At 42.5% G+C, this 21435-nt stretch overlaps 1 protein-coding gene across 2 annotated transcripts in view; it reads right to left on the bottom strand.

Moving 5' to 3' along the window:
* Positions 1 to 5941: 5941 nt before the first annotated feature.
* Positions 5942 to 21435, bottom strand: part of BAALC (BAALC binder of MAP3K1 and KLF4) — an 82719-nt gene continuing 67225 nt past the window's right edge. For both annotated transcript variants that reach the window (XM_030937760.1, XM_030937762.1), the window contains one exon: positions 5942 to 8257. In XM_030937760.1, coding sequence (XP_030793620.1) covers positions 8147 to 8257 — 111 coding nt within the window. In that variant the 3' untranslated portion in view covers positions 5942 to 8146. The remainder of the gene's footprint in view (positions 8258 to 21435) is intronic.

Here is a 21435-nt window from a genome sequence, read left to right as displayed (position 1 = left end):
GAGTAGAATCAGAAAGACAGGGGTGCCCAAAAGCAGGGTAGCATTAAAAGTTGACAAAACTTTGAGGAAAGCCATCCTAGGGCTGCCATAACAAAATACCACAGACCAGTGGGCTTTAAAAACGAAATTTATTTTAACAGATGCAGAGACGTCCAGCAGGATGAGGACTTAGATGGTGTCATTGACTTTGGCAATTAGAGTATTTGTGACCCTAGAGTGTAGTTTCAGTTGGAGTGGTGGAATCAGAAATGAGATGGTAGAGGCCTGAGAAAGAAATGCAAAGTGATGAAGTGGAGCTATGGAGCAGAGGGCTCACTGACAATGGAAGACTTTTCTGGCATCCCAAGCAACTACTGACTATGAAACCTCAATTAGTCAGTAAATCTGTGCTGGGCACCGTATTTCTTGAAGTGCCATCTTAACAGTTTTTAGTTGAGTCAGTTATTGCAAATGTCTTTCTTCATCAGGGAGAGTGACAGGCTCACTGTGTGGAGCTCTTAAGTTTGCATGCATTTTCCTTCTCATCCCAGCTCCCACTACTCACAATGCCCTATAGCATCCATTTATATCACATGCCTGTCCCCTGAAAGCATGTAGTTTGTGACTTCTGTTAAGGTATCTCTTGGGGCTCTTTTCCAAGTTACTTCTTATATCTAGGATAAATCAGAGATTGCCTCTGAAGCAAAACAGAACACTTATTTACTTACTTATTGTTCTTAACATCTTTTATTGTGGTACAATATACATAAACAGAACATTTATAGACCAGTGGCAGTGAGATGTATATCTCATGCTAGGGAGGAAGTGGAGGACTATCTACTGGTGGAAACCAAGTTGTGAAAAAGATGATGTTTGACTATGATAATAAAAAAGAAACACAAGAGAGAGGATGCTGTTTATATAGAAGCCTGCAACTACAATGACTCTACCCTGGAGATTGATCAAGGAAGCATCCAGTAAAGGAATGTGTTATTAAACCAGCTACCTGCTGAGTAACTGGAACTTAATACAGCTGGGAAAACTCTAGGAGCTTGTGCAAAATACCTATCTCAGCATTACCCCACCCAAGCTTGTGGGAGCTCTCAGCAGTCATTGACTGATTGACAGGTGCTGGGATGGGGATAGGAATGAATAAGCATCAATAGCGCCAAAGTCCTGGCAACTCCTGCCAATGGGAGTGGTGAGATAAAGACTTCAGGCCACAGAGAGCAGGTGCCATAGTTGGAAGTCAGCATGGGTGCATGGGTGCAGTAAAGGGGTTGAAGGAAAGGTAGAGCCAGTGTTGTCTGCTGTAGTCCTGTGCTCTTTTGTCCTCTGCCATTCTGATTCCTTTGAATCAAGTTCTACAAGTCTGAGTCCTGTCCCACAAATACCTGTCTCATAAAAATGTGCAGATATTTTTCTAGGGTATTGTATTAGATCGCTAGGGTTGCCATAACAAATATTGCAGACCGGTGGGCTTAAAAAACAAAAATTTATTTTCTCATAGTCCTAGAGGCTAGAAGTCTGAGGCAAGGTTGGTTTCTTCTGAAGCCTCTCTCCTTGGTTTGTAGGTGACCGTTTTCTCTTTTGTCTTCATAGGGTCTTTCCTCTGTGTGTGCCTGTCCTAATCTCCTAATCTTGTAAGAACACCAGTGATATTGAATTATGGCCCATCCACATGACCTTATTTTACCCTCCTTAACCTCCTGAAAGACACTATATAAAAATACAGTCAGTCACATTCTCAGGTATGGGGGGTTAGGATTTCAACATATGAATTTGAATTTGGGGGGGACACAGTTCAACCCTTTACAGGTATATATTTAAAAATGGAATTGTTTTTCCAAATAATATACACATTTTAAATTTGAATAAGTTGGCTAAATTGACATTGAAGAGTGGCAGAATATGCCTCTCCAGAATTTGCCATTTTGACATAAGGGTTATTTTGAGCTAAAAGCACTTTTAAAAAGCGGGTGCAAACAAAACTTTTTTTTTTTCAAACAAAGTCTCACTCTGTTACCCAGGCTGGAGTGCAGTGGCATGACCTTGGCTCACTGCAGCCTTGATCTCCTGGGCTCAAGTGATCCACCTGCCTAAGCCTCCCAAGGAGCTGGGACTATGGATGCATACCGCCATGCCTTTCTCTCTCTCTTCTTTTCTTTTCTTTTCTTTTCTTTTCTTTTCTTTTCTTTTCTTTTCTTTTCTTTCTTTCTTTCTTTCTTTTTCTTTCTTTCTTTCCTTCTTTCCTTCCTTCCTTTCTTTCTTTCCTTCTTTCTCTCTCTTTCTTTTTGCTTCCTTCCTTCCCTCCTTCCTTCCTTCCCTCCTTCCTTCCTTCCTTCCCTCCTTCCTTCCTTCCTTCCTTCCTTCCTTCCTTCCTTCCTTCCTTCCTTCCTTCCTTCCTTCCTTCCTTCCTTCCTTTCTTTGTTTCTTTCTTTCTCTCTCTCTCTCTCTCTCTCTCTCTTTCTTTCTTTCTCTCTCTCTTTCTTTCTTCTTTCTTTCTTTTTGTAGAGATGGGGTCTTGTTGTGTTGCCCAAGCTGGCACCTTTTTTTTTTAAACCCACATATGCCTAATTACTGATGACACTGAGGATCTTTTTATGTTTTTATTGGCCATTCAACTTTCCTCCTGCCTGTTCATGTTATTTTCTCTTGGTCATTTGTCTTTTGCTTATGAAATTCTCATTTGTTTAAATGTATATCACTATACTAACTCTGTGACACATGGGCTGTAGATACCTTCTAATAGACTATCATTCATCTTTATGTGGATGTTTATCATACAGAAGTTTTAAATTTCAATGTGGTCAGCTGCACCCTGGATCTGTTCTCTTCTCAATTCCTCAAGGACTTTTATACTCCATGGATAACGCCCCCACCGTTCCAGCTTCAACCTCACCCTAAGGAATCCTTGCAATTGTTGAGAAACATACTCTAGTTTGTTACACTTTTTATGACTTCTCCCTGAACTGTCCCTTTCTCCAATTGCGGGCCTCTTTTTGCTTTGTTTCATAGCAACATTTCTCAAAAGACAGTTTGTTTTTTTCCATTCTCTCCACTTCCTCACCACCCCTCCAGTCATCAACCTCTGTAGTCTAGCTCTATGACCACCTCTCTGCTGGAATTGTTCTTGTTAAGATCACCAGTCACCTTCATGGTGCTAGTTGGAGTCACATCTCTGTTCTCACGTGATTTCACCTTTTGGCAGCATTCACCATGACTGACCATTTCTCCATTTCTCCCTTCATGAAACTTTTTTTTTTAATGTTGGCTTCAGTAAATGAGCTCCCCGTTTTCTTCCTAACAGCCTCAGCACTTCTCAGTACCCTTTGCTGACTCTTCCTCCACCACCAACTCTCTGAATGTTGGAGTGTCTCTCGGCACAGCCCTGGACTTCCCTCACTAGCTTCTCATCAGGTGAACTAACTCCTGTGCCATTTAATATCTTCCACGTGTTGATGACCCCCAAATGCACAGCTCCACTTTTGACCAATTCCTTGAACTTTAGACTCGTACATCCAGTTCCCTGCTGGACACCTCCCTTTGGTTATTTCATACTTAATGGGTCTAAAATGGTTCTTTTTGATTTTCACTGCCTCCCCAAAAAAACTTTTCCCACCCCATTTTCACCTATCTTGCCAAGAATCCTGTTGCTCAAATCAAAAAACTTAGGAATCACCCTGATTTCTCCCTTGACTTCACTTTCTACACCCAGTCCATCAGCAAGTCCTAATGTTTCTATTTACAAAATGTTCTCAGCATCCATCATTTTCATCCATCTTTGCAACCATTACCCTATTCCTTGCACTGACATCTCTTCCCAGGGTTATAGCTATAGCCTCCTAAACGGTCTCCTGCTTCCATTCCTGCTTCCGTCCAGCTCATTCTCCTGTTAACATTCTTTTCAGCATTTATCCCCATCTTAAGTTACTGTAATAACTTATTTCTTTACATTGTTATTGTCTGTTTCCTCTGCTATTTTGCCATCTCATGAGGGTAGGGACCATATCTGTTGTATCTCTCACCACATCTCAACTTCTGGCACATTGAAGAGTCTCAGTAAATACATTTGGATTAAATAAATGAGTAAGTGAATGCATGATTTTAAATATTAGGTAATATTCATAATTTGCTCAGAAAATTCTCCTGAGATTGGCCACTTCCCAGACTGGTGAAACAGGAGAATATGACCTTGTGTATCCTAATGACTCCTGAAAAGAGTGTAAAGACAACATGCTTGGGAACATAAAGTGGAGCAGGAGTTACAACCTCAAACGTCTCTGGGTTCTGGCAGGTAACAGAAATGGGGAGGTTACCATGTGTAAGCCACAATGAGTGGTAGGGACCATCACAATCTGAGACCCCCCAGCTATAGCCAATGCAGACTCATCAACTCCAGCCAGGTGTGGCCAAGCAGCCAAGGGCCCAAGGGTGAGCGATCTTCCAATTTTTTGAAAGATGGAAGTATATGCATACAAATTAGAATAGTTTTGTTCAATTTCTCAGACTTGAAAAGAAAAGGAATTAGTTTTGGCTGTGAGTAATCATTTGAAACAGCAACTTAAATGAAGTAAAGTATATTTCTTCCCCACAAAAAGAGGTTTGAGGTATATAGTCAAAGACTCATGAAGCTCAAAGGAATTAGGGACTCATGCTCCTTCTAACTTGTTGCTCATCTTGGCACAGTTTTCATTCTTGAAGTTACTTTATGGCCCAGTGGACTGAGGTAGCTCCAGCCATTACCTCCTCATTCTGCACACCAGGAAGCAAAAGGGGAAAGAGCGAGCCTGACTTCCTGGAAACTTCTATGCCTCATTTTTATTTCATTTCATTGTCTAGAACTTAATTGTGCAGCAACTTCTAGCTGCAAGGGAGGCTGGAAAGTGTAATGTTTGTTCTAAGGGAACATGTGCTCAACTAAGGAAGAAGGGAAGGATGGATACTGGAGTTCTAAAGTAGGAGTCTCTGCCAGAGCTGGCTATTTATGTGAAATTCCTAAGTTTTGACACCATGACAGCTAAACACAGCAGCTCTGTTACCTGATTTCAGCAGAGGAGCTGCCAGTGTTGTAAACCCTGCTTAGAGCAGCAAATGTGAATGGGAAGCATTTCAGTGTCACATGGGGCAGCCTGCAAGTCTGGCTGGTGAGGATCAAAAACAGATGCAGGTTAGCAGGACTCAGGCAGTGCAAACAGGAGTGTGTTCAGGTACCCTAGGAGGTGGTGGTGGGTTGTGGAAAGCACTGTGAAGGTGGGCTGTGAATAAAGTCTGAAGGGCTACTGTCTGTTACCTGTACATCCAAGCTGTGCTCAGGGCATTGGCAGCAGCATGGGCAGTCCCTGGCTTCCCTTACCTTTAGGTCTAAGCAGTTATTCGAAGGAGTGCAATTTCTGTCTTCTCTGAACTATAAAGTCCCTCTCAGTATTCTGACCTCTCACACCAGGTCAAGGTCACCCTCTCTGGAGGGATAAGTGAGCCTGGACCAGACCCAAACTCCCTGATAACTCACTGGCCCTTTCCAATCACTGCCTTCACTAACAGCCCTCTTCAATCCTCTCTCTCTAGCCCCCTCCAATCACCCAAATTGTCCTCTTAGACTTGGGCTCAGCCCAGCCCGAGGCTCCATGACAATTCCCCCCTAAATGGCCTCATCTCCCGGTTACACCAGACCTTCTAGACATGGTGGCACCATGTGGTGGTAGGAAAAGAACTGAATTTGCAGACAGTCTTCCCCCACTTGAATCTCTGCACCAAAACTTACTAGTTGACTAGACTATAAATATTTCTATAGGTGTAAATTGGTGCTAACAGCATTCTCCTTACCCACTTCACAAGGCTTTTTGGAGGATTCACAGGGATCACTTATGTAAAAGGTCTTCGTTTAAAAAAAAAAAAAAAGTCTAAATAGCTCTGCATACAAATTTAAGGTTCCGGTAAAGATTCTCTGTAACTGCCCAAATATGTTTAAAATTAATGACTTTATTGACACAAACTTTGCCATGAAAAGTGTTAACCTAAAAGGATAGTAAGGATTAGTTTCTGTCTCATACACACATGAAAAAGTAGCCAGATGCATTTTTAGTCACATGGTTTAACTTCTGGTTGCTGTCTCCGTGAAATCCAGATTGTTCTGGGGAGGGCCAGATCATATGCCGTGCATTTCCTTCTCCCCTGGAAGTGAGAAAGTGTTTCTATATAAAACAGAGACACTTTCTTATGGTGATAAATTCCAAACAACATGCAGCAGTGAACTGATGCAGAAACAAAGCTGTAAAGAGAAGCCACAAAGCACATCCCCAGGGAGAAAGAGCCCTTGAACTCGCAGGATCACTGCCAACCTTTGGCAGCTGGGGGCTCCTGCTGAGTAATGTCAGTGGGGACATATGAGTCACAGGTTTTGCTTTTATTTTATTATTATTAAGAACATTTTTTTAGAACATAAAATTCCTAAAAGCCCTTTCTCAAAGAATCACAAAATGATAAAGGTTTAGAAAAACTATAGTTTTGTGTATGGTAAAGTCTTGTACAGTGATTAGAACACCTAGTTTAAGATATAAACCTACCCTGAATATAAAAGATTCCATTGCTGAGTGATTTGCAACACACACTATACCTTAAGGGTCTAATTCAGTCTCCTAGTTATGAAGTCACTGCTAGATTCAGGATAGACAGTAATGACTAACTAGTCTCCAAATCCCTCAACATCTGCATAGTACCTGGCACAGGATGGACATTTAATGTTTAGTGAATAAATATGCAATCTGCCAATGGACAGAAGGAAGGAAAAATGACACTACCCACTTGTGTTTGAAGAATAACAGAGTTAGCAGATGAGGAGGTTGTGTATCTGACTTTTGACCTGCATGTCAGTTCTCTGGACTATGTTATATAAACATAACATCATTAGGCTGCCTATTTCTGCTAAACATGGAATTTATTGGTATAGTTCGGTACAACTTTAGTCCTATCTTTCCCAATCCCAGGCATGTTAACAATCCTTGAAAAATCCTGCTACAATAGTTTGGAGGAAAATACATCCAGATGAACATGTTTCAAGACATACTAGAAAATTATTCCTATCAAAACATCCTTTTTCTGTGTCAGTTACCTCATTTCTAATGCAGTGCACATCAATCTAATGTCAGTGTGAACACACATCAACCAGGTGCTGGCTTTCTAAAGTGATTCCTTTGCAGATGCCAAAATGACAGTCCTGGGTGGTAAACAGAGAGATCAAGGTGAAGCCATGCATGCTGCCACATGTCTCTGGATCATCTCCTTCTCCTACGTAGTGTTCAATCTTTGATTAACAATTGCAAATGACCCCAATAGAGAGGGAAGACAGTTAAGAAGACAAGCAAAGGGAACTGGAAAGCTATGCAAAATTGCAATGTCTGGCTGAGCCCTGAGGGGTATCCTTATTTGGATGCATTGGCCACAAGCATGGTGACATTAAGGACTGGAGGCCAATGTGGACATCAGAATAGGAGGACTTTCCAGGCAGATGAGGAGCAGATATGACTGCTTCACAGACACCTCCCAAAGACATGCTATGGGCAGTGGGTTGATCCATGGGAAACTGGATCTGATCTGTCTCATACCAAGCTAAGGAAACAAGGATAACAAGGAATTTTTCTCTGCCTTGATTTTTTCAATATGTGGGTTTAGAGTTGGATGGAAGCCAGCTTTTAAGTGACCCTGGTAAGATTTGTAATGATAATATTTAAAATGAAAGAAGGAAAGAATAAGCTTGCCTGAAACAGAACACACTATAATGGGCAGGAGAGTTTGGTACTAAGGTGTGACTCTTTCACCCAGGAAATGCATTCCTACTTTTCTGTTTCATAAACTGACCTGTAGCTTTAACTCACTACTTTTACACCAGACCCTATTACAGGAGTTGCAAAGAGACAAACTGAACTGCACATTTGCAGTTTATTAACATATGTAAGCACTATGCCAAGACATTTACATGATAAGTAGAAGGCTCAGAAGGGTCCCAACAAAACCAGGCAGCAGTTTGCTGCCAGGTAAGACCAGTCTTGCCAGGGACTCAGTAGCATTCAGGTCCAGCAAGGGGCAGCCACTTCTTCAAGGTTCTTTGATGGTATCCAGTGCCTTGAAGGACACAGAAGTCCATCTACCCTTCTGCTTGGACTCTCTGCTAGTTGACACAGTTCTTTGTGATTCTTCGACTTCTGTCCATCTGTTGGATGCTGTCTGTTACATTAATGGTGACTTCTTTTGCAGACATTCTCTTAGCATCTCTTTTAGCCTGTTAAGTTGAAAACAGTGAATTGAGTTACTAGGAAATGTAAACCAAAGTAAATGACTGAGGCAAGTCTCAATCAATTTAGAGGTTTATTTTGCCCCAGTTGAGAGTGTGCCTGGGAAAAAGGAACACAAATCACAGGAACATTTGTGATCTGTGCGAAAACTCCCAAAGAGGGTTTGAGGACTTCAATATTTAAGGGGGAAAGAGTGGGCAGTAGGGGAAAGAGGAAAGGAAAAGAGAGGGTAGAGAAAAGGGGCAAACAGTTACATTCTTTTGAGGCTTTGATGAGCATTCACTGAATCTACATTTTATATGTGAGAGGAGGGAATAGATAAACAGTCAAATATGCATTCGTCTCATGCTCAATGAACTTGCATTTTTACATAAGGTAAAAGAAACATAGAATAGTTAATGAGTAAAATGTGCATTTGTCTCAAGTAAGCAGAAGGATGACTCCTAGTCCTGTCTTTGTCCCACACCTGCGAAGATAAGCTGTTAATTTACATGGGGTGAAATCCAACAGAAATCTGTTTTAGGGTAAAGATCTTAGGGCCCACAAGGAATTTCTTTGTGAGAAATTGTGAGGGAGTCCCCCAGAAAGGTATGTGGCCTTCTGTCTTTGCAGTTATCTATTTAGAAACAAAATGGAAAGCAGTTTTGGGTGACTTAATGCTAAGCTTAACTTTTCCCTTTGGCATAGTGAGTTTGGAGTCCTGAGATTTTAATTTTCCTTTCACAGAAATATGCGAAGGTCCTCACAATTTGCATTAATCTCTTGAGATTATCACAAATACACACACACACACACACACACACACAGAGTCAAGAAGGATGACCCACAAGGACGCATGCACATATGCTTCCTATCAGAGGTTTCTTTGTTGAATCTTTAATACCAACACAGCACAGAGCCTGGAATAGGGCATGTTCATTAAAACATTGTTGAGTGGCCGGGCGTGGTGGCTCACGCCTGTAATCTCAGCACTCTGGGAGGCTGAGGCAGGTGGATCACGAGGTCAGGAGATCGAGACCATCCTAACTAATATGGTGAAACCCTGTCTCTACTAAAAATACAAAAATTAACCGGGCATGGTGGCGGGTGCCTATAGTCCCAGCTACTCGGAGGCTGAGGCAGAAGAATTATATGAACCCAGGAGGTGGAGCTTGCAGTGAGCCGAGATTGCACCACTGCACTCCAGCCTGGGCAACAGAGCAAGACTCTGTCTCAAAAAAAAAAAAAAAAAAAAAAAGAACCATTGCTGAGTGAATGAGTGAATGAGCTACGGTCCATCAAAGGGTAATGTGAAAGTTTTCATAGTTGGCTTTAGTAGAGTAATTAAGAGTTTGAGCTCTGGAGTCAGAGAGACTTTGGTTCAAATACTGGCTATATGATTTCACTATGGGCAAGTTTTTTCTAACCTCTCTAACCCTTGTCTATAAAATGGAGAATAATAATATTATCTCTCTCATAAGATTTTTGTATGGATTAAATAAGGTAATGCATGTAAGGTTCTTAGTACAATGCCTGTCACTAAATGAAAATGGGAAAAAAATAACCTTAAAAAGTAGGATAGACCATCCACTTCTAACTAAGGATAAACCAATGACAAAAGTTCTGAATTAATATTAAACATTAAAGCATTAATTAAATTGTAGGTTCTTTAAGTATGTATGTCTAGTTCCTGACTTTCCATCCCCCTCAATGAGAAAACAACTTTGGTGAGGGGCAGTCTTGTGCCTATTCTTGTGATTGTGTGCTGGGGGTGAACACGAGTGAGCCTGTGAGTTGCCTCCACTAGTGGATGGACACAGTTATTTGCTGCCCAGCCCCATTCCAGAAAGGACCTGCTGCCTCGCTGCAGGGAGAACAGTCAGCGAGTAGCCGCCAGTAGTCCCTTTAGGGGACAGCATCAGCTGCAGAGAGCCACCTCACTCAAGTTCACGCCCTTCCCAAGTTGGCCCAATGTGCAGGTAAATGGAAGGGCATGAAGGTCTGACCATTTGGGCCCTAAACAGGTCAGCTCCCACAAGCCATTTAGCTGCACAGGACAGGGGTGGCTGGACTTCTCCCTTAACTCACTCCTGCTTCCATCGCCCCTTTCCACAGGTGTTGGCCTCAAGGACACTTCCTAACATCCTGTGTAATGACATCTGGGTCTGCCTCCTGGGAACATAGTCTGCCTCAGATCCTGTGGGAACACCCCTCCAGGCATGAGCATCTCCTTGTGCTGGGTGTTGAGAGATGTGCATTTTTCATACAACATGGCCCCTGAACACAAGCAAACTACTTCCTCTGTAGTGCATCCAAATAAATGGTGAACTATTGCACTGATGGAGAAAAATCTATTGTTCTGTTGTATTTATTAACAAATGATATGTATGTTTCTAACATGTCACATAAATCCTGTGTCCTTGTGTAGCTGATGGCGACATCCCTCTCCAGATTCCCTTTACTCTGCCAGAGCATCTCTCCCAGCTGCTGTGACTGTTGGCTGCTAACTGCTCACAGCACACTCTTCTTTTGAGAACTGCCCACATCCGATTGGAGCCACCTCCTCCAGGAATGCCAAATAGGCCCATGTCCTAGAGAGGCCCCTATCCCATGCCTGATTGCTAGGATACAAAAGGCTGCCCTTTTTGTCTTTTGGGGGTACAAATCCATGGTGCTTTGTGTGCCCCACGGCTCCTTGTAGTCAGGCTGAGGCTAGACTATAGCTGTTCAGCTGACTGAACTCACACATTTGCTGAATCTGATCCTCTGCCCTGCCCTGCTTCTTCCACTACCATGCAGGTTTCACCTGAGAGTACTTTTTCAATTACTTGCATCCTTTCAATTACTTGCATCCTTATCTCAGGTTCTGCTTCTAGGGAACCTAACCAAAGATAACACTTTATGGGTGATTTGAGAAACATTTAAGGATAATTTTGACTCTACATAATTTTAGTCTTATCTATTGATTTCATGAGATAGGATGTCACTGCTTTCCTCTGTGTGTTCCTAGTGCCTAGCACAGTTCTGAGACATCATAAGCTCTCAGTTTAACTTTGTTCGAATAAGTGAATGAATGAATGAATAAATGCACTACACTTGTCAGTGTACCTTTGCTTTAACAACCAGTAGGCAATACTGTTTAGGGTTCAGTCTTACACTCAGGTTTTCTGAGCCTGAACTGGCACCAGGGCTAGCAAAGACTTTTATGGGCTTATTTTTCCCCAAAAGCAGAGAACTGATAAAATCACACAACCTTGAAACTAAGCATTTCTTGTTATTTGTCTGTAACTCCTCCTGTCCTTTAAATCATTCTTTCTAAGAGTAGTGAGGACTGGCCGGGCGCGGTGGCTTAAGCCTGTAATCCCAGCACTTTGGGAGGCCGAGACGGGTGGATCACAAGGTCAGGAGATCGAGACCATCCTGGCTAACACGGTGAAACCCCGTCTCTACTAAAAAAAATACAAAAAAACTAGCCAGACGAGGTGGCAGGTGCCTGTAGTCCCAGCTACTGGGGAGGCTGAGGCAGGAGAATGGTGTAAACCCGGGAGGCGGCGCTTGCAGTGAGCCAAGATCCAGCCACTGCACTCCAGCCTGGGTGACAGAGCGAGACTCCGTCTCAAAAAAAAAGAAAAAAAAAAAAGAGTAGTGAGGACTAAGCTCTGATTTTTTTAAATCTTGCCCAAATTCCTAGGGGGTCTGGAGAGTCATATCCTACAAACCATAAATTCTCGTCAGATGGGTTTTATTTAACCCTGTATATCGTGACTTACTTTCCGATCTGACTCTGGCATAACAAGGAAGAAAATCAAAATGTTTTACCCCAAAATATATTTCCTTGCCATATCTTGAAATTGCCCCACAGAGTCTCTTGTGGAAAATCCACATTCTATAGAGAATCCTTTTTCCCCTTTGTTTTCCTTCCTTCCTTCCCAGATCCAGGAGGTAATCATCTAAGAGCCAGCCACCCCTTTAAGTCTGTAAAAAATTTACAACCTGCTCTCTCTAAAGTCTGCCATCTAAGAGCTTCCTCTACACAATAAAACTTGGTCTCCACAATCCTTTTTCTTAACCTAAACATTCCTTTCTATGGATGCCAGGTCTTTAGACAAACTCAACCAACTGTCGACCAGAAAATGTTTAAATTTACCTATAGCCTGGAAGCCCCCACCTCCTGCCCGCCCACTCTGCTTTGAGTTGTCCCGCCTTTTTAAACCAAACCAATGTATTTCTTAAACATATTTGATTGATGTCTTATGCCTCCCTAAAATATACAAAACCAAGCTGTGCCCCAACCACCTTGTGCACATATTCTCAGGATCTCCTGAGGGCTGTGTCATGGGCCATGGTCACTCATATTTGGTTCAGAATAAATCTCTTCAAATATTTTACAGAGTTTGTTTTCATCAACACAATCTAGTTACAACCCAAAAACCTTAGATTTCAAGGCCAAACAAGACAGAAAGAAGATGAGAAAAAGAACTATAATGCCAGATATTTTATCTAGAAGTTTGGAGAAGTGAGTTGTTTTGCCCTCCGCCGAGAAGAGCAACATAAATACAAGAAACTACCACACCATTTTGCCCCTCAGTGCCTGTGATGCTTTATACAACATATTTTTCCCTCTGATGTAGTTTTCAGCCAGCCAAACCTTTTTATTTAACATCACGCCCCCGTCCCTTTTTAATGACAGGAAAAGAAAATGTGTTTCTATTGCAATTACTGGCTTAAAAAAAAAAATGTATGGCCCCCAATTCCATAATGAGAGGAGCCTAATTGGCAACTTTTTCTCATGCAGCCGTGCCAATCCTTCCTCTACTTCTAACATTCTTGTTTTGTGAGTTTTATCACCATTGACTCTTGTTAATGGGCCACCTCTGGTTTCTCACCCAGTTTTACAGCTTTTCAACTCTTTCCTTACCTCATTTTAATTTCTGCAGCTTTAGTACCCATGAATCATAGATTTTAGTCTTCTTGATACTGCCTCTTTAATTAAGAGTAGTCTGCCATTTCTCAAGGGTAACCAGATTGGCCGTGATAACCTCTTGCCAGTCTCTGACCCAGACGGACTTGTTTATCTTGGGGTTCAGATGTCAATAATTAGCCTGTTTCCTGTGGAGGTTGGGACAGCTTGGCTGCTCCTGGAGACCTGGATTCAAGACTGCAGCTACCTTTGTTCAGCCTTTTCTCACTTTCCCCACAGATGGAAATAGAGATGTTCTCAGCTTTGCTTGAACTTCACAAATATATCTGTACCTAATATGGGATTATACAAACCTTTTCATAGTTCTTTACAAACAAAGAAAAGCATGGCTTCTGAGATTATGATGTGTGAGATACCAATTTTTCTGTATAAGTAGTATTTTTAATTATAAAAGGAAGACATAATTATGGCAAAAAGAAATTCAACGAGTAAAGAAGGGCTTCTAGTGCCTTCCCTAGAGATAATTATGACTAATAATTTCTTACAGAATGTTGCAGGGATTTTCTAGGCCTATACAAGCATAGGGCTCTATTATTCTCTTTCCCTATATTCTTTACTTCCTTCCTGGCCTTTAACCACAGTTTAAATTTTGCATTTATTTTTTAACTTATTTTTTACTTTCTTCTCATATTGTAAACTTCAAGACAGTAGGAACCTAGTCTATTTTGTTCATTATAGTATCGCCAGACTCTAATTTAGTGTCTGTCGCATAATAGACACTCAATAAACAACTTGACCATGAACAAATGTGTGAAGATAAATCTTCAGAAAGAAAAGAAAAGGAAAATCCCTGGGAACAGAAACTGTGTGCACTGCCCTGCCTCAGTGTCCCAGAACTTTCCTACAAGATTTCAATTACATCCCTGATTAATCATTCCTTGCATTCCTGAGAGACAGGTGGGAATGTTACTGTATTCATTTTCCCAATGAGGCAGCTGAAACCACTCAGGCAAATGCACTTAACTCAAGGCCAATGTCAATATTGGTGATGAGTCAAACTAAAGATGGTGACCCCAGGTTTCGTATCCCACGTCTCACAACTCTGCCAAGGCTCACTCTAAATTCTCCACCACTAAGTTTCAGATAATGGGAAGGAAGAACATGGGGCTTAGATGGAGAGAGATCTGGGTTTGAATTTGAACACAGTCAAATCATGACTCCTTGGGCCATGTTGACCAGATATCTAGTTTCTGAGCCTCTGTTTTCCCAGGTAGGAAATGATGCTGCTTACCTTTTAGAGCTGTAAGGGTTAAAAATGATGTCATAGTGTGTCTGGCACGTTGCAGGCACGTCGAAATATTAGTTTTATCCTCTTTTCCTTCCCAAAAGATTAAAGACTAGAGTTTGACAGCTGCAACTCCAGATGTTTGACTTCTTTTCAGACAGGTCTCATGAAAGGAAGATACACAATAACACACCCTAGTTGTTCTCAAATTCTGTGAATTTATTTGCTGCTGCTTTGTGAATCTGTGCGGCATTAATGCAAGGTCAGTCAGGGGATATTTGATCTTAGCAACTCCACCAAGGGCCAGCTGCTAGCCTTGGAAGGCAGGGGTCAGACCATGCTGCAGGTAAAACTCTCAAGAATCCTCCAAACCTGGAGCACATTCTATGCAGACCACAGCCCCCTTCCCCATCTACACTTAGACTTACTCACCCTGGGAGTTTGTATCAAGTGCCAAAAGCAGTTGTTGCTTTTCAACTTGAACCTCAGATAGAAGAACAGACATTAGGAAGGCAGCAGAACCTGCTTTAGGAAAGCAACTGGGCACCCACAGAACAGTCATCACAGGACGGTGATGCAGAGCCGGGATGGGTGGGGTCGAAGCTATGGGAACCTTTTCTAATCTGAGTGATGACTAGGCTGTCTCATTTAATCAACACGTAGGTAGCGAGTACCTGTTAGGTTCATAACCCTGAAGTAGGCTCAGGAGTTAAGGGAAGAATATAAAGAAAAATAAGGCAGTCTCTGCCCTGAGAGCCTTCTAGTTGAACTGGTTTGACTGCAGACCCTTAGATGAACACCGAGTCTTGCAAATCTCTACAAGAGGTAGCAGCCAGTAGGTAGGTGCACATCTCTGTATTGCTAAATTCCTTCCTTTTTCCCCAGGCTTGCACTAGAGAGGACACCAAAGTGCCCTTCTAATAGCTTTCCCTCCCTTTGGTTTTCCCACAGGTTTCTGTTATTCTCTCCCTCCTTATAATGTCCTGTTTTTGTTTTTCTAGGAGAGACTCATATTTACTTTCCAAACTCTTCCTTATCCAGGAGAAATCCTGGGCTGGTCCTAATCTCCTTTCTTGATCAGGTCTCCTAGCTCTGTGGACCTTCACCTGTCTCTCCTAGACTGGGCCAGGCCTTGCCAATGATGTTGACCAGACACTGGGGGAGGGGGCAGGAGGAGGCGAAAACTCCTTAGCTGAGAATCAGTCCCCCTGCTAATTCCTTTAGCATGGTCCAGTCACTTTGCCAATAATAATAAAGCAACTTGAAAAATATGTAGCTTCTGAAGACAGGAGGGTTCCCTGGAAGGCCAGCCACATGTCAGAGCCTTTTCCACTTGAGCTATGGTCACATGTACATTTCTACTGTAGCTGAATACTTGAGGAGGTATTTTAAGCGGGGTGGGTGGGATGGGGGGAGGTGGGGAACAAGAGTCCTAAGCCCAAGGAAATGGCACATTTAGGTTAGAGAGTAAATGTTTGGAGGCAGCTCAAAGTTCCTGAACAACTAATTAGCGGGAGAAGACAAGCAACTACAGCGCTGCCTCTCATGTTGTTTGTTGAGCTCAGGTAGGGAGCTGGATGAAGGAGACCAAACCAATGATTTATCAGACACTGTGGAGTCAGTAAGTCTCCAAATGACTGGGGAAATCAAGGTGCAACAGAGAAAAAGAAAGAGCTCCCCACCGAGACGGTCAGTTCCAATTTGTGAAAGATCATTTTTGCCACAATCTTCTTGCCAGTTAACACCTATTAACACCAGGCATCAGAAGGCAGGGGGACTGGAGGGAATTGACAAAAAGGAAGATATGGTTTGTTTGATGGGACAGGAAGTGGAAAAGGGCTCCAAACACAAGGTGCAGTTGCTGACAGCCATGAGCAGCATTAGTTGCCCCATCACCCTTCGGAAAGCAGCTTAAATGTGAGGTGTCATCTGCATTAAATAGAGTAGCTGCTACCCCTGACTAGTGACCTTCTAATTCCTTCATAGCACCATTCAGAGTCTATAAATGCTTAATTTATTCTATATTATTTGGCTCCCAACCCAGCTCCATTAAAACTAGCAGCTGCTTCAGAGCAAAAGCTGTGTCTGTCTTTTCTACCCCTGGATCCTTGGCACTAGAACAGTGCCTGGCACCTAGACAGCACTCAATGAACATTTGATGAATGAATCCTAAGAGTAGTTATAGGAAGTGATGAAAAATTTTCCAGGCCTAGCAAGGATTGCCTTTCACATACAAATTTGTTTTGTAAATCTGAATGGCAGCACTGCAGTAGGTCTGTGGATGAGGACACATGCTTCATGAAAGGGGTCTTCTGGAGAAGGAAAGCTTTAAAAAAAATTGCCAAAGAACCACCAACCAGGTGGCCTGATGGCACCTAAGGGGAGTGCTGTGAAATGCTAATAGCTCATATAGGGGTGTGATGGAAGACTGGAAGGGGCAAGTGGATACTGACTGAGCCAGATACTGAAAATGCACAAAGCTTTGGCCCAGAGTCTAAGAGACACACTAGGAAAAAACAGTATATCAAAGGCCCAGGAGGGAATAGGAAGAAAAGTATTTTCTTTGGGCAGATAGTAGGCAGTTGAGAGCCTGCCTGAGTGTTGGTATGAGATAGCACTGCTGACAGAAGCATCAATCACAGGTAAATTTAGCTTCTAAACTAACATCTTAGACAGAAAACCTTTGCCTTGGTCTTTGAGGGACTCAGAATGGCCAGTGACTGGTGAGGTCTCAGGATGTGAAGACCACTGATTATCTTTTAAATGTAAACCCTTAAAACTGAAGTTATCAGCTCCCTGATCTTATTTTGAAAATAGTTACAACACAGCCACGTTCACTTAATTATGAAAACAAAAGCTGCACAGGCTGCTCATCGATATGCATCATCTGCCCAAGGGTGCTGCGTTGGGCAGGTGTGTGTGGTCATCACTCCTCTGTGATAGTTTCCACTGCTGTTGAAGCCCTATGGGGGCTGACTCTGCCAGCCCCATTTTAAAGCCCCAAGAGCTCCCAAAATGTGTGTGTATGTGTGTGTATGCGTCTGGCTGTGTGTGTGTGTATGTGTGTGTATGCGTCTGTGTATGTGCGTGTATGTGTGTGCGTGTGTGTATGTGTGAGTGTGTGTGTATGTGTGTGCGTGTATGTGTGTGCACATACGTGTATGCATGTGTGTGCATATATTTGTGTGTGTGCGTGTATGTGTGTGCGCGTGTGTGCATGCATGTGTGTGCATGTATGTGTGTGCGTGTGTGTGTGTGCGTGTGTGTGTGCACACGTGCAGCATGTGTGTGCGCATGGGTGTGTATGTGCGTCTGCACGTGCATGTGTATGTGTGAGTGTGTGCATGTGTATGTGCGTGTGTGTGCATGTGAGTGTGTGTGCGCGTCCATATGTGTGTGCGTGGTGCGCATGTGTATGTGCGTGTGTATGTGCGTGTCTGCGCGTGCGTGTGTATGTGCATGTGTGAGCGTATGTGGGTGTGTGCGCGTGTGAGTGTATGAGTGTGTGTGTGCACAGTGTGCATGTGTATGTGCGTGTATGTGCATGTGTGCACGCATGTTTGTGTGTGCATGTGTGTGTGCGTGTGTGTATGTGCATGTGTGTGCATGCGTGTGTGCACGCTGCATGTGCGCGTGTGTGTGCATGTGTGTGTGCATGTATGTGTGTGGGTGTGTGTATGTGCATGTGTGCGTGCATGTGTGCATGCTGTATGTGCGTGTGTGTGTGTGTGCGCGTATGTGTATGTGTGTAGATGTGTGTGTGCGTGTGTGCGTATGTGTGTGCGTGTGTGTATGTATATGTGTGTGAGTGTGTGTGTATGTGTGTGTGGGGGGGCATGGCATGGGGACCTACTTTCCCTAGCTATATCTGAGTACCAATTCCCACCTGTAAATTGGAGATAACAATGTCAACATTTTAGAGTTATTGTGAGGATTAAGAGATAATATAACAAAGTGCTTAGTACCCTATGTCGTACCTAGACCACACATGAATAAATATTTGCTACTGGCTGGGTGCCGTGGCTCACACCTATAAACCTAGCACTTTGGGAGGCTGAGGCAGAAGGATTGCTTGAGCTCAGGAGTTTGAGACCAGCCTGGGCAACATAGTGAGATCTCCTCTCTGCAAATAATTAACAAACTGGCTGGGCATGGTGGTGTGTGCCTATGGTCCCAGTTAGTTGAGAGGCTGCACTTGAGCCCAGGCATTGGAGGCTGCAGAGAGCAGTGACCGAACCACTGCACTCCAGCCTGGGTAATCGAGTGAGACCTGGTCTAAAAATAAGTAAATAAATAATAAAAGAATAAGTAGTTGCTACCACAAGGAAGAAGACTAAGCACAACTTACTGATTTTTAATTCTTTTGTTCCATAACTGAAATTCGACCACTGCTAGTTAGAGTATAAAGCAGCATAACCACTTTGGAAAACTATTTGTCAGTGTCTATGAAAGTCAAATATACCCCTGTCTTATGACCCAGCAATTCCACTCCCAAGTATATTCCCAAAAGAAGTGCTGTCCACCAAAGGACATGCACACAAACATTAAAAGCTGTATTGTTCACAATAGCCCCAAACTGGAAACAACCCAAATGTTTATCAAGTAAAATGGTTAAATTGCAACGTGTTCATATAAAGAAATATACATAACAATGAAAATGAGAAAATTATTGCAACTCAGAACAACATGGGTGATTTTCACAAGGATAATGTTGAGCAAAAGAAGCCAGACATGAAAAAGTTCACACTTCTATGATTCTATTTATAAAAGTCTCAAAAATAAACCAAACTGATCTATAATACTAGGAGTGAGAAGAATGGTGACATTGTGGATTTCTGGGCTGGTGATAATGTTCTATATCTTCATCCGCATGATGGTTACATGGATGTGCCACCTTATAAGAATTCACTGAAGTTATGAGTTGCATTTCTTTGTGTATGTATGCGGCATGTGGTAGCCTGCATTATTGCCCCTAATTCTTTGCTCTCTCTCCACTTTGGACAGAGTGTTTCCCTGCTTGAAGTTGGGCTTGTCCATTTGACTTGCTTTGGCCAATGGGATATTAGTCGGTATGATGTGAGCAGAGACATGAAATGTGTTCAAGTAGTTTGGTTTTGCCCCCTCATGTTTCTGCCATAGTCATAAGAATATATCCCAGAAAGCTGCTGCTTTCTTGGCCTGGTTTCCAGAATGATATATATGGAACAGACCGAGCCAGCCCTTGAAAAGTCAGGCTGAGCCTATTTAAGTTATAGCTGACCATGGTGGCAGTGGTGGGGGTGGGGGGAGGTGTTGTCTCAAGCAACTGAATGTTGCTGTGTTTTGTTATGCAGCATTATTGAGGCAACAACTGACTAATACACTATTCATTTTTAAAATGTACTTGCAGTTCTTATGTTCTATCTTCTTAATAGAAACCTTTTCCAATTTAAAGTTACCAACATCCTTCCACAGCACTTATATGGCCTTATTCATGTAACACAATCAAAGGAACCTCAGTTTCCTTATCTATAAAATGGGGATAATGCTTACTTCACAATGCTCTTAGGGGAACTTAAGGAGCCAGTACACTTAAAAGCACCTTGTATACTGCAAAACACAATTTTATTTTATTTTATTTTATTTTATTTTTTTAACAAACTTTTATTTTATTTTATTTATTTTATTTTTTTTTTATTATACTTTAAGTTCTAGGGTACATGTGCATAACGTGCAGGTTTGTTACATATGTATACTTATGCCATGTTGGTGTGCTGCACCCATCAACTCGTCAGCACCCATCAATTCATCATTTATATCTTGTATAACTCCCCAATGCAAGCCCTCCCTCCTCCCCCCTCCCCCCTCCCCATGATAGGCCCCAGTGCGTGATGTTCACCTTCCCGAGTCCAAGTGATCTCATTGGCAAAACACAATTTTAAAGTGATGAATGAGGCGGGCAGAAAATGAGGTGAGGAAACAAGTGCACGGATCATGCCATCCACCAGGCAAAGCTGCTTCCTCTTGACCATGGCTCATCCTGGTTCAGAGGGTGAGGGCACAAATGTGGGGAGGAGACTAGAAGAAAAATATCTGGGCCTGTGGTAGAGCAGTCACCACAGGGTCCAGACTGTCTTGAGAGATGGCAATGATGATTAGGTCTCTAGAAGGCCAGCTTATGCATAGACAAAGTAGACAATACAGAACTCTAAGAAGAACACCACAACCCTGAAATCTACACCCCCTATCACCTTCTCCAGTGTCTGCAGCGCCCCCATTAGTGTTTCATTTAAGTGGGTTATGGCGCTGTGTGCCTAACTGTCCCATTAATCGTAACTGCCATTCTTATCTATATCCCAGTTTATAAGAGCAGGCCCATCTGTTCACTCGTTTTGGTATTATTTCCATTGTGTGGATAATGAACCTGAGATTCTGAGAGCTTAGTGATTTCTGAAAGGCCCTTAGTTAATGAGCTTTAGAGATGAATTTGCAACAGGTTTTCTGACCAAAACTTAGAGAGGCAAACTCACTGATATGAGCAAGAATTCCATCATTAGATAATGAGTTGCACTCTCAGAAAACAGGTGACATTGACCTGAAGGGACAGGAACAGTAAGTTTTTGGAACTGGGGGCTAACCTGATTAAGCCTATCAAACTTAACCTGCATTGCTTGCTTTTAATCACTTACTTCTAGTTAATCTTAAAACCTATATAGCTAAAAGTCCCATAGCTAACCAATCCACTAGCTTTGTTACAGACTACATATCTGACATATAGATCACCACTGTAACAGTTGCTTAAAGTTGTTTTTCAGGAACTTGGGGTTAGCTCTTGTCCAGTTAAAGCCAGTTGAGATCATTGACCCTTCAACTGGGTTTGTAGAAATGCCCAAGAGGTGACCTTTTGAAGTCAGAAGACCAAAACTCTTTCTGAAGATCATGCAAACACAGCCATTTTCTCAACATGAGTCCTGTGAACAGCCATGAACCATGACTATGCA

Source organism: Rhinopithecus roxellana, chromosome 9, assembly GCF_007565055.1.
Source record: "Rhinopithecus roxellana isolate Shanxi Qingling chromosome 9, ASM756505v1, whole genome shotgun sequence".
Lineage (NCBI taxonomy): Eukaryota > Metazoa > Chordata > Mammalia > Primates > Cercopithecidae > Rhinopithecus > Rhinopithecus roxellana.
This window is presented reverse-complemented; position numbering and strand designations above follow the sequence as displayed.